This window comes from Bicyclus anynana, chromosome 11, assembly GCF_947172395.1.
Source record: "Bicyclus anynana chromosome 11, ilBicAnyn1.1, whole genome shotgun sequence".
Classification (NCBI taxonomy): domain Eukaryota; kingdom Metazoa; phylum Arthropoda; class Insecta; order Lepidoptera; family Nymphalidae; genus Bicyclus; species Bicyclus anynana.
Genome location: NC_069093.1, coordinates 2695019 through 2707977, shown reverse-complemented (window position 1 = coordinate 2707977; position 12959 = coordinate 2695019). Strand labels below are relative to the sequence as shown.

Genomic DNA, 12959 nt, shown 5'->3' with positions numbered 1-12959 from the left:
TGACGTTTCGAAAGAGCTTGTAAACTAAGCCTATTTGAAATAAATGAATTTTGACTTTTGACATCACTTACTATCAGGTGAGATTTTGTTCAAGGGCTAACTTGTAAAGATTAAAAAAAAAAGAAAGAAAAAAAACTCACTTAAATGCAAAGTAACCAACGCCAAGGTGATATGCTGCGCCAGATACAGCCCGTCATAAAACTCGTCCCCCCACCCGTGCCAGCTCCTCACTTCCTGGGTCAAGCAGCTGTTCCCCCCGCCCATCGGGTACACCAGCCAGCAGCTGGTGGAGTTGGTGAACTGCGCTATCTGCTCGCAGAAGCTCCTCAACGTGAGCCCGTACAGAAGTAGGATGGATACGATCGACGGCAGGAACTTGCACGCGTAGCACCAGAATATGAACAACGCCATCTGTTGGCACAGTTTTGGTTAACTGAGTTTATTTTATCATATTACTAGCGGACGCCAGTGACTTCGTCCGCGTGGAATTTAGTTTTTCACAAATCCCGCGGGAACCATGGACTTTTCCGGGGTGAAAAGTAGCTTATGCCAATTTTTTATTTATGCTACTTTTTGCTAATTTTAGCCAAATCGCTTCAGTAGTCGCAGCTTAAAAGAGGAACAAACATACTTACACACTTACACTACTATTAACTAGGCTACTTTTTATCCCGGAAAAATCCATGGTTCCCGAGGGATTTGTGAAAAACTAATTCCACGCGGACGAAGTCGCAGGCGTCCGCTAGTATCCAATAAAAACAAAACAAAATCTTGATATAATAGAGCAACTCACTCTAGGACTGAAGGAGAGAGCTGGTCGCGTGGCGGCGCGCAGCATGAGCGCGGAGGGCGGCGGCGCGAAGCCCAGCGCGCTGGACAGCACGGCGCCCACGAGCGAGCCCCACGCCGCGCCGCCCACCGACAGCGCGCCCACGCCGAACGCCATCACCGACACCACCTGGAGGCTTCGACCTTCACTAAACTAACCCATGCGCACGGTGCGCGGCAGCCTGATTGATACCCAGCGCAGCGCCCACGAGCGAGCCCCACGCCACGCCGCCCACTGACAGCGCGCCCACGCCCAACGCCATCACTGACACCACCTGACGGCTTCGACCCTCACTAAACTAATTCATGGGCACGGTGCGCAGCAGCCTGATACCTAACGCAGCGCCCACGAGCCCACTGACAGTGCGTCCACGCCAGACATCATCATAAAGGGGGCACTTGCGCGTCAGTAATAAGCCTGAATTGGGTATATTTTTTATTATTTGGGACCCCAGTATTACCATGACTCGGACGAGAGTAGGTTTGCTAGAATAGAGCTATGGAGCTGGTCAATGCTAAAATGTTTTCCTTTAAGAGATATTCCATGAAAATCAGATCTCCGTTTAGAGTACCGATGGGTTTTGTAGGTTTAATGAAAGGGGGGTAATTGCGTAGCTTGATTGGTTATAGGTTTGACAGCTATTCGGTTATAGTTGTCAAACTAACAGTTTTCCTAAGGATTTCACATTTATTTGTCGTATATTTCTTAATAGAGCTGTCAAACGGATCCGATTAAGTTACATAATCACCCACCCGGCTGTGACCGAGGTTGGAATCGCTCGAGGGTCAGAGATGGTACCTGTATGAGGGCGAGGAAGCAGGCGCTGCATATCCAGAACTGCGTGGTGTTCCACAGGCACATGGTGAAGTGGCGCGACATCGTGATCAGCGCGAACAGGGACACGTCCGCGGCGCGCGCCAGCTGAACACAGAATAAATCTATACTAATATTTTAAGCAGGTAAAGTTTGTGATGTTGTAGGGATAACGTCTGGATCTAGACTGATTTAATTCTAATCTGTGTAATATATTACATTTGATATATTTAAATTATATATTTTTAGTATATTTGTCCTTCAAAATCTTCAACATAAAAGCAAAGCGTTAAGCCAATTTTACCATTGCAATAATATTAAAACTATATTCATAGCATTTTTCATTGATCAAACCGTTATTTATTTAATGAATTAAAATGGATTAATTTTAATTTCTCTCATCTGGTAAACTCATTTATTAAACGAATTAAATTACAATATAATATTTTTTTTTTTAAAGACCGTGCCAAATTCGAGTCCGCTTTGAACACGAGGCGTATGATTGCGCAGTAAACGAAACTATATCCCAGCGTTTTTAAAATGGTTGTAGAGTACCAGGGGCGTAGTTACCGCCTTATTAATGATACAGGCCCCCCAGCTACAGAGGCCTCTAAGGGACAAGAACGGCTACCAGATTTGTCAATATTGTCTAAAGAGGCAAAAATTTCAGAAAAACTTTAGCTATAGAATATCGATTTCCTGAAAATAAAGGCAAGAAAAGTGTATCATCATCATCATCTAAGCTGATAGAAATCACTGCAGGGGATAGTCCTTTTGTAGGGTCTTCCAAACATCTTGAGCAGCCTACATCCAGCGAAGGCAATGCAACAAATTTTGAAACAGGGCCCGTACGAGGCACGATACGCAACCGAGTTCAACGTATTGCAATGTCATCACCTCACCTCATTCCTCCCTGTCGCCCCCGTTATATCTACAGACACAGTGCGTCACAGACAAGTAGCGTGGCAGACACCCACAGACACCGTCTATTCACACTGCCCTGCAAATAGCTACAGACAATTAATGTCCTTTTCATGAAAGAAGTCCCCAGACGCGGCGCTAATGTTTTAATGGCGCTCATTGTCAATTAGTAATGGCGGTCTTATTGTCATTTGTGTAAAGCGCTGTTAATTTTAGTTCAGGTTTCATGTAAAGTACTCTACAGACAAAATATTCTTTCCATGAATACTGGCCGGGCGCGGCCCGAGTCTGTCAACGTCTGTGAGGGCGCGTTACGATAGATTTAGATACGTTTATAAACACTGTATAGAATAGAAGAATATTATTTTGTCTGCCACGGCATGTGTCTGGCACGCTAAATGTCTGTAGATATAAACGGACCTTTAGTCCGCTCTACGCTCCCTCAGTCTTCACTCAGGCAGCCTGTCACCCCCGCACAAAAAAACTTAAATATGGTATGGGTTTTTGATGATGAAATATGATTATTTATTTATTATCAAGTGTGTTATGATATTCCTTTTATTTACTTTACTTACCTCCGTGTTGCAATAGTTGGTGTACGGTTGACTTTGCCATTTATTTTTCAGCTTTAGGAAGCGTGCGAAAGCGTTATTATATTAATTAATTAAAATTTAATTGGTTATATAACACTGCAGGGTATTTTTGCCAAATATTAAGGGTAGCCATACACCTAACGATTTACTACATGTGTTAAAAGATGTTATTGGATGATACTTGCATACATTTTTCATCTTTGTTGTTGTAAATTTTATCAGTTGAAAAATAAAGTTCCTTTTTCGATTTCAAAACTTGTGTAAATTCGCGTTTTGAATAATTTTTCACGCATATTGGAGCCGTCTGTAGACGTCAATAATAAGTAAAAAGTAAATCGAGTAGTGTATGGCTAGCAAAAGCGATTTGTCAAGCGACAATGGATCTTACCGACAGGGAGCAAGGTACAGAGTTGAGTGATCTCGCCAGGTCGATAGGTCCGATGCAAGTCTGCGGCACTTGGTAGGGGGGCATCTTTTGGCACAACACGGGATATAGAGGCTCTACTGCTATGCTGGAATGACATACAAAAGTTTCTAGATTCAATGCCCATTAGACCAGTGAAAGCTTTTCGCTTAAATATCTAAGTTATAGCTTAGCAATTTTTTTCGTAACACTCCCGATGGTTCGCGCGGACCGGGAGAGGAGTAGCGATGCCCCGCGCGCACGACTTCATACCCGCGCATTCCTTTCTCCCGTCACCCGCATATCATGGGAGTGTCATCAACGAACTTGCCAAGCTATTAGGTACGACATTGCTAGCCGCCGAGGATGATGTCCTAGACCTTTCGAAAACATCCAATTGAAAAAAGACACTGTTAGTAAAATAATGTATAAAGATTTAATTTATAGTATCAGTAGAATATAATTTGATTTGTTGTATTGTTGATATCGATTGACTTATGCGAATACGATTCTTGCGGCAACATTTATAAACATTTATTAAAATTTCAGCATCAAACTACTCAAAGTAAAGAGGACTTAATCATTACTATTTAAAGTACTCTATAGTGTGAAGCTTATATTGTAATAAATGTTTATAGTTATGGCCTAAGGTCTTAGCTATGAATTCTGGGTGAATGTACTAGAAACAACTAAAATGCAATGGAAACAAATTGTACCTAGCATCTGCTTGCATGAATATCTCCATGTTCTGGCAGTTAGCTGCTGACCCCATCACACAGACCACTTCACCGTAATCCTGAAATACAATTGGAAAGAAGATTGGGTATATGACGTATAGTGTGATTCATCGATAATAATTTTAATTAAAAAATTAAGTAATAAGTCGGACTTTCCAAATATTTACAATATAAACATTACATTGCTTTGTTACTTGATCCATAAAAACTAAAATAAAGGTAGCTCTGAGAATTTTCTTAGAACTACCTCTGTTTTATCGATCAAGTAACAAAGTAATGTGATTTTTTAATTTCTACAGATTTACTTGTAAATTACCGTCAGACTAGTAATTTTTGTAGGTAAAATAAAACACTGTGTTGGCATTACAAAAAGTCAAAAACAAAAGAAAAAATATCCAAACTAATCTTAGAATCTTTGTCGTTTATTACCCTTGACGTATTATATTTTTAGACGGTTTAATATTCAAATCAATTATATTAAAATGTTTGTCAAGTCAAGTCAAGTTTGACTATTTGTATTATCCTACCGGTATGGAAGGCAGGTTCTTCTGAGTAAAACCGGCAACAATCTCAACAGTTGCTCTTTTAAAACCTTTTTTGTTCTTTTTTAGACTAGGCATATCAATGAGTTAGTAATTAGACATACCTGCATGATCTGTATCATTTGGTGCACAGAGTTGGCAGTACAGTCGGTGAACAAGGAGACAAGCAGCGGGACATTGTCCACTTGCTCGATATGGGGCCGAATGTTCTCGATACCTCGCGGGAGTTTTGCCTACAAATATTCAGATAATTAATTTATGGTATATAAATACTCCATATACGTTTGACCGCTATCTCGCTGGCGTTTTGTGAAAGGTAGCGAGTTTCGAACATTTCACTAGCGTCTACTCTTTACAAAGACTATGTTAACTTTCCTATCATTTAGTTTCAATCCCAAAGATTATCTGTCAGTGTGAAACAGTGTTGTGTCAGGTATCAAACCGGTTGCGAAGTTCATGAAGTTGTCGGTGGAGTCCGTGAGGCAGGATAGGAAGCGGCATGCGTCCGGGGGCGAGTTGCCACTGTCGTCCGTCAGACTCTCAGTGACAATTCACTGAGAGTCTGTGGCTCTTGGCTCGTGGCCACGCTGCGATAATGTGAAGCAGTGTGATGTGTCAGGTACCGACCCGGTTGCTCATGTCGAAGTTGACACTGTGTCGTCATTGACCAGAGAGTCCGTGGACGCTTGGCTCGTGGCCACGCTACGACAGTGTAAAGCAGTGTGGTGTGTCAGGTCAGGTCAGGTACCGACCCGGTTGCTTACGTCGAAGTTGAGCGGCGCGGAGTGGTCGGTGGAGTCCGTGAGACAGGACAAATAGTGGTACGCGTCCGGGGGCGAATCATTGAGCAGAGAGTCCGTGGGCGCTTGGCTAGGGCCACGCTGGGACAGTGTGAAGCAGTGTGGTGTGTCAGGTACCGACCCGGTTGCTCATGTCGAAGTTGAGCGGCGCGGAGTGGTCGGTGGAGTCCGTGAGGCAGGACAGGGAGCGGCATGCGTCCGGGGGCGAGTCGCCCGTGTCGTCCGCGTCGTCATTGAGCAGAGAGTCCGTGGGCGCTTGGCTAGGGCCACGCTGGGACAGTGTGAAGCAGTGTGGTGTGTCAGGTACCGACCCGGTTGCTCATGTCGAAGTTGAGCGGCGCGGAGTGGTCGGTAGAGTCCGTCAGGCAGGACAGGGAGCGGCATGCGTCCGGGGGCGAGTCGCCCGTGTCGTCCGCGTCGTCATTGAGCAGAGAGTCCGTGGGCGCTTGGCTAGGGCCACGCTGGGACAGTGTGAAGCAGTGTGGTGTGTCAGGTACCGACCCGGTTGCTCATGTCGAAGTTGAGCGGCGCGGAGTGGTCGGTGGAGTCCGTGAGGCAGGACAGGGAGCGGCATGCGTCCGGGGGCGAGTCGCCCGTGTCGTCCGCGTCGTCATTGAGCAGAGAGTCCGTGGACGCTTGGCTCGTGGCCACGCTGCCTCGCTGAAGCTGCTGAAAGGGATAGTTAAGCTGGCTTGTTCGTTAAGTTTTTTTTGGGTTTACACACACTAAAGAAACTGCACTTTGGTAAAACTATTTACATTAACAAAAATTACGTAGATAGCAATGAATAGAAAACTAATAAAATATTAACACCAGCTTTTACTTTTTCTGAAAATAGCCAATACTTTCATGTTATCAAACTCGTGCAAAAAAAAGCTTTTTACAAATTGTTTGTTAGTCGCGTACACTATATTTCTAAACCTAATAAAACGAAACTAATTCACAAGTATTACAGAGAGATATTTCACTTTACAGCCTTCGAAAACAAGCCCTACACAGTTCATCACCCTGAGGCATAGGTATTATGCCTTATTATTTATGCCTGTAATTTCATTGACAAACATGCTCTGTATAGAACAAAACAAGTATGGCGGTAATATCTATGTAAAACCACCTTCCTAAACAAAATTCCTTTGTTTCTCTCAATTCATTCATAATTGCTTCCCTTCCCTTGATATTACCTGACGATGCAATGCAATCTAACATGGCATCAGACTAACTTGTAATATCAACAAGTTTACCCATAACTTTGACGGAACGCTAAATCGTTTGGCGGTACTAGTATTTAGTACATTATATTGTTAATCTTATTCTAATAACTGTAATAGGTACCTTCAGTCCCTGATGCGTGGTCAGCGAATGGCGGGTCTTCTTGATTTCGTTGTCAAACTTGACAGTGGTGTGTTCGACGTTAATGGCCCCAGGCGCGGACATCGACAGAGCTTTTGACGACGACATATTCCCGCTGGATATATGTATACAGACAAAAGTTTTAAACTTGACATTATAAATACAGTAACTGCAGTGCATTGTGTTCGTGTAGTCATATAGTCTAGTTAGCAAGTGATTATGTTATATGTAATGTTTGTGTGAACATGAATATTTTGTGTCGAGTGTTATAGATATTAAAATCAATGCAGGTATAAAAATGAATCAAATGATACTTAGATACAAAATGGAATGTAGGTATATACCAAGCGTGCATAATAGTAGAGTAGCATTCTCTAGGTGATCTAGCAATATTATATTACGGTAATGCGTATTTATTAAATTACTAATGTCCGAATGAAACAGAAGAAGCACTGCAATACGAGGAAGTATCAATCCAAGATTCATTTCAATCTTGGATTGTGGATAGATAAATAATAATTAAATATTAGTATCATCAGGCATTAGTGAACATAAACAGTTAATTAAACTAAAAAGCAATAGTGGAGACTCGATTTTTCAGACCTCTGTAAGGTGGAGAGAGTTCTTTCGCAGAGTTCACGGATTATTGGTTAATAAGAATCTTGCCACAATATTTAAGTCAATAAATCGAGTTTTCGCTGTAAATACTTATACACTGAAGTTCGGAGATGGCCTGTGTGTTAAAACATATTGCAATAAGGTTAAAATAATAAAGATGTAGCGTTTTAGGGATATGTAAGCCTTAACTTGTGTTACAAGCAGTTTTATCACATAAAATAGATGCTCATATGCTGGTCACACACAACACAATGGCACAAGCATAACACATAGGTACTAGGTAGCAACTACCTATAGGTTTTGGCTGATTTTATCAGTTTCAGATACTACTTGAAGTATAAATTACACTCTTAGTTGGCAGGGAGATGGAATCAGTCGAAATTTGGCTGGGTTGAGTATATTATATGTATACAAAATATTCGTTATCGTCTGTTTAGTATTTCGTCGTGGGGCATATAGCGGTTTGAAATATAGATATGTTTCAAAACTCGAGATATACTTGTATTTTGGCGATCTCATTGATCTATCATCTAGATATGCAAGAGCAGCTTGTCTTGCGTTTGATTTTTGGCTTAGGTAGGTTTCGGCGGTAGCTAGTAGCTTTGTGACTTCTACCTAGTCTTAATGTTTTGTGACTTGTACTAGTCTTAATGTGTGACTAACGTAAAAATCCACGTGCAAAACCAATTTTACATTGGGTCAAGAGAAAATGTGATATAGGTTTGGGGCCGAGGCAATATCTCCTTGCAGGTTTGTAATATCATGTTTTCCACGCGGGTGGCGTAAACTCGATAATAAAGAAAATCGAAAATCGCCTTACATCCAGCCCTGGATATGCCTATAAGATCTAAGCAATAGCTTAGGGTATCCCATCTAGGGTGGCACTAGAGATGACCGAAATAATGAATAAGTAAAAAACGTTGACGGCTTTTAATTATTTTTTTAAATTATTGTATACTTAAGGTATATCTTCAGGAAAAATATTCTTAGGGCATCAAGTTACTTTAATCTGACACTGTTTACATCACTACACCTAAAGCCTAGTTCCAACTGCTTTAGTATTTTAGTCGAGTATGAATGATTTTTGGGCGGTAAATACAAAAATTGTTCCTACTCGACTAAAATACTAAAGTAGTTCGAACTAAGCATTAGAGACACAAGATCTGTTCACGCGTTTTATTTGGCACCTGCAAAGAGATTTTGTCTATACCACGGACTCACATTAAGCTAAATACCGCCCGAATCATACCAGCGTAAGTACTTAAAATATTTACCGTTTCTTCAATTTAACTTTTTTTTAGGAAATTATAAGACCGATTTACTATTCATATCAATTAATACATATGTGTGGAAATTTAAATATTTTTGATTATTTTTAGACAACTCTCGTAACGTCATCATAGGCAGCAAAAAACTACGTCTTAGTTAGCTAAACATGAGTCCACCAAACCATAGAGTTGTGTGAATGGAGGAAGTGGCGCACCTATAGGTAGTGACGTCACCCGTGTCGGGTCTAGTGAGTTGCGACGCTGTGTTGCCGCGCTCGCGGCCCAGCGTCTGAGACGACAGCGGCGAGCCTGGCTTGCTGTCGACAACACTCACTCGCTAATACTAACAAGTCACTTAATATTTGAGTACCCTCAAATGTTAAGTTCTTTCGTTAGAAAAAAACATCAAATATATGTTTTTATTTTGTGTGGGGGTTTGATAACTGGGACAGTCGGATTATACTAGTTTATAATATTTTTTTCTATTTGTCATTTGGCATCTTTCTCAATAAGTTTTGCACAATACTGGTTACTATTATTCCACCAAAGTCCAAATTCTGCTTTCATCAGTAAGTAAGTTTGACAGTAAGTCAGTAAGATGGAAAGATCTTTATACTTTAAGCTATTAAGGAAAACAATGGCTGATTACTATACTTCCCTCTAAATAAATGCCTGTTTATAATAATAATAATATTAGCCTTTTATTCAGATTATTAATTTTTTACAAACTAAATATATGTAACGAGAGATTTATGAGTGTAGTAGGTGTTTCTTGGTTAATTTTTGGAAATCTGTTTGCAAATCGGAAATGTCTGTTTAAGATAGAAGATAAAAATTGCTTAAATTGATTTGATTGGCACAATCAATTTTGATCAATATTCAAACCGAATGAGTAGACTAGAAGTAGTAGAACTACATACTACCAGTATATTAGTAGTAATAGTATGATGTCAGAAGATCAAATAGAAAATAATATAATAGACAAGCACTTTGCGACAACGCTAACACGATCAGAATCTCCAGTTGTTAGTACATTACATGATTTCCATTTAATAGTACGACAAAAAAATATTTCTAATTTCTACAAGCCATGTCTATTTTCTCTAAGGGCTCTAGACACATTAAACATTGATAGACGTTGTGAAAAATAATATATCTGAGACAAAAAAATAAAGAGACATCGAACAGTTTCTGCCGAAGATTTCATGCGAAGGACTATCGAAGGTCGACGAATAATAGGAGAGGTTCTCTTGGTCTCTATCAAATTATCTTGGTTTAAATTAATCAAAAAATTATAGTTTCAATGCAAAAAATATAATTTTTTACACGATTATTTTTTACCATGGTTGATTCTAAATTAAATTTGCCAATTATTTCTCTATATTTTTAATTTTCATTTTATGAAAGCGACATATGATATTTTTTCAATATACCCTTCAAATGTATTAGACTTTATTTACATTATTAAAATTCTATATTATATATGTATTTCTTGTTAACGTGAAATTTAATAAAAAACCTATTATTTTTGTTAAATTTCTCGTTAATAATAAATACAACATACTAGAGAATTCGTAAAACAAGTATTTAGTATAAAGGTAGCTGCCCACAAGACAAAATGATATGACCGTTCTCTCATAATTCCGGTGGCCAGCCACCATATAAGTAACACTAGAAGGCGACGAACAACCCTGTTAAATAAAAAAAAAACTGTTAAAATTATCATCTAACACATAGAGAGACATTGAAGATCATTCATGAACAGTTACACACCAAGTTATTACATCAAAAAGAAATTAGAAGGAATGAAATTACATACATAATCCAAATTAAAATGAAGAAATTATTCAAAACAATGTACCGTGTTACATGTAATGGGTGTGCATGTTAAAGATAAAATCAATTTCGTTTCAACAATTACATCTCTTGGTTAGTCAATTTTGACAAATATTAGTAACACATAAAAACCATTTTGACATTAAAAAAACGATAAAATTAATGATAAACCTTTTTATAAAATGAATGTTAAGAAAATAAAATAAAAAAATCTTTGGAACGTTTTGTTTGAGATTAGTTATTACTTAGGGTCGTAATTTTGGAAGGTAAATAAAGATCAGTTAGCATATTTTTTCGTTGCTTCACTTTATAGGTAGCCACTGATTTATATTTTGCTAGTTCTTTATAAAGTCAGTGTCTTTTTGATATTTGGAACATTAATATCTAAATAGGCACATATATTACAGACATACTCAGGCTTTTGGTTTATAGCCATTTGATAAATTTATTCTCTGTAATAAATTTATTGATGGTTACGAACAGAAAACTTATATCAAAAGTTTTTTTTTAATAAAAAATGTTTTTAATATTGAGCAAATAACGACGATCCGACGTATCGAATTGACTTGATAATAATCCAGTGATCATTAAAACATGACGCGCGCTGAGTTGCGTGCACCAGGTTTTTTACTAGGGTGAGCAGTGGGCACTTTATGTACAGACTATACAAAATATTTTGATATGAATTCTCAGGGTAGGCAGTGTACCAATGAAGTGCCACTGGACTCGCGACCAGTACGCGACTGTCAGCTGTTCAGCTGTTCGAGGCGTCGTGTGACAATTTTCTCATACACGATGACATGACAACGACAAAACGATGAATCAAGAAGTGCACGAAGCGCACTCGAGCCGCGTGATCAGCTCCACCATGTCGCTCTGCTCCTGATACTGCATCGTCATCATGCCTATATGATAATCCTCGATTGTTCTGGTGGATACCTGGTGGGTTTGTCACTCATGAGGGATATGTGGCAGTTCCAGCCGGACTCCAGGCCCATCTTCTCGCTGAAGACACGCGAGCGCAGCTCGTTCTCCTTGCTGAAGTGCACGAAGCGGATGCAGGCGCGCTCGAGCCGCTCGATCAGCTCCACCATGTCGCTCTGCGCCTGGTACTGCATCGTCACCATGCCTATGAACACCTGAAAAAGAAGGAGAATTAACATTTTAGTAAGGAAAACAAGAATAAACAAGTGTTTATTTTGCATCATATCAGCCGATGGACGTCCGTTGCAGGACATAGGCCTTTTGTAGGGACTTCCAAACATCACGATACTGAGCCACCTTGATGTCGTCAGTCCACCTGGTGGGTAGTCGACCAACACTGCGCTTTCTAGTGCGGGGTCGCCATTCCAGCACTTTGGGACCCCAACGTCTATCGGCTCTTCGAACTATGTGTTTATTCTTAGCTAGCTGTTAATTGCACATTACATGAAACATACTCGTATATCTTTGCATTTACTTCATACACGTAGTTTAGTTCCTGGTAAGGAACCAATGCAATAAAAGATCTAATTGTTTTGTTTTTAAATTTTAAATAATGTAAATGTGTTTTTTTAGTTTTTTTTTTATAAAAGCGATATTGTGGTATGGTGTGTGTGGTGTGTGGTGCCCTATAGTTTCAAGTGCGTAGTTCCCACCCTACAGTAGATGATGATACATGTAGATGTTTTTATTTACATATCTATGGGAATATCGGGATAAGTAGATGCTCTATTTGACTCCAATTCAAGTCAAGTTCAATTTTCATCCAGACCCGTTTAGATTTTAGAAGATGTAAATGTTGTAACTCACCCAACTAAAGATTTAATTACTTTAATGTTGCTTTTCTAATTACCTGATTGCATTGCATGTCGAAGTATCCATCAGCATCGCTGACATCGTCATCTGTTATTTCGTTGAAGAGCAATGAATCTGAAAATATCATAAAAATAACAAAATCAATGTCAATGCCTCTCATTCCAGTTCAGATTCAGTTCCAGTTTTTAATTTGAATCGGTAAAGATCATAGAGGAATTAGATATGGAATGCATCGCAACCAAATTCTGCAACAAAATTGTCTCTGACTTTTTGAGGATGAGGTAAACTCACACATCGAAAATATTTAACAACAATAAATATATTTTGTGTCCTTTCAATACACACAACTAAAAATTTGGTTCGCAATACACACACGTGTAATTTTTAAACAATCGCTTACACTCGTTACACAGATTATCCGGTAACTTGATCAATGTTTTGCAGTTGCGTTG

General features: G+C 39.5%; 1 protein-coding gene across 1 annotated transcript in view; it reads right to left on the bottom strand.

Moving 5' to 3' along the window:
* Window positions 1-12959, bottom strand: part of LOC112049542 (transmembrane protein 94) — a 30766-nt gene that overhangs the window by 3319 nt on the left and 14488 nt on the right. The window contains exons 14-25 of the mRNA XM_052884191.1: window positions 12545-12621; window positions 11650-11849; window positions 9090-9191; window positions 6971-7103; window positions 6140-6304; window positions 4943-5071; window positions 4276-4355; window positions 3545-3668; window positions 3139-3189; window positions 1628-1750; window positions 794-958; window positions 141-411 (exon numbers count right to left, since the gene is read on the bottom strand). Of these exons, the coding sequence (XP_052740151.1) occupies window positions 141-411; window positions 794-958; window positions 1628-1750; window positions 3139-3189; window positions 3545-3668; window positions 4276-4355; window positions 4943-5071; window positions 6140-6304; window positions 6971-7103; window positions 9090-9191; window positions 11650-11849; window positions 12545-12621 (1620 nt within the window). The remainder of the gene's footprint in view (window positions 1-140; window positions 412-793; window positions 959-1627; window positions 1751-3138; window positions 3190-3544; window positions 3669-4275; window positions 4356-4942; window positions 5072-6139; window positions 6305-6970; window positions 7104-9089; window positions 9192-11649; window positions 11850-12544; window positions 12622-12959) is intronic.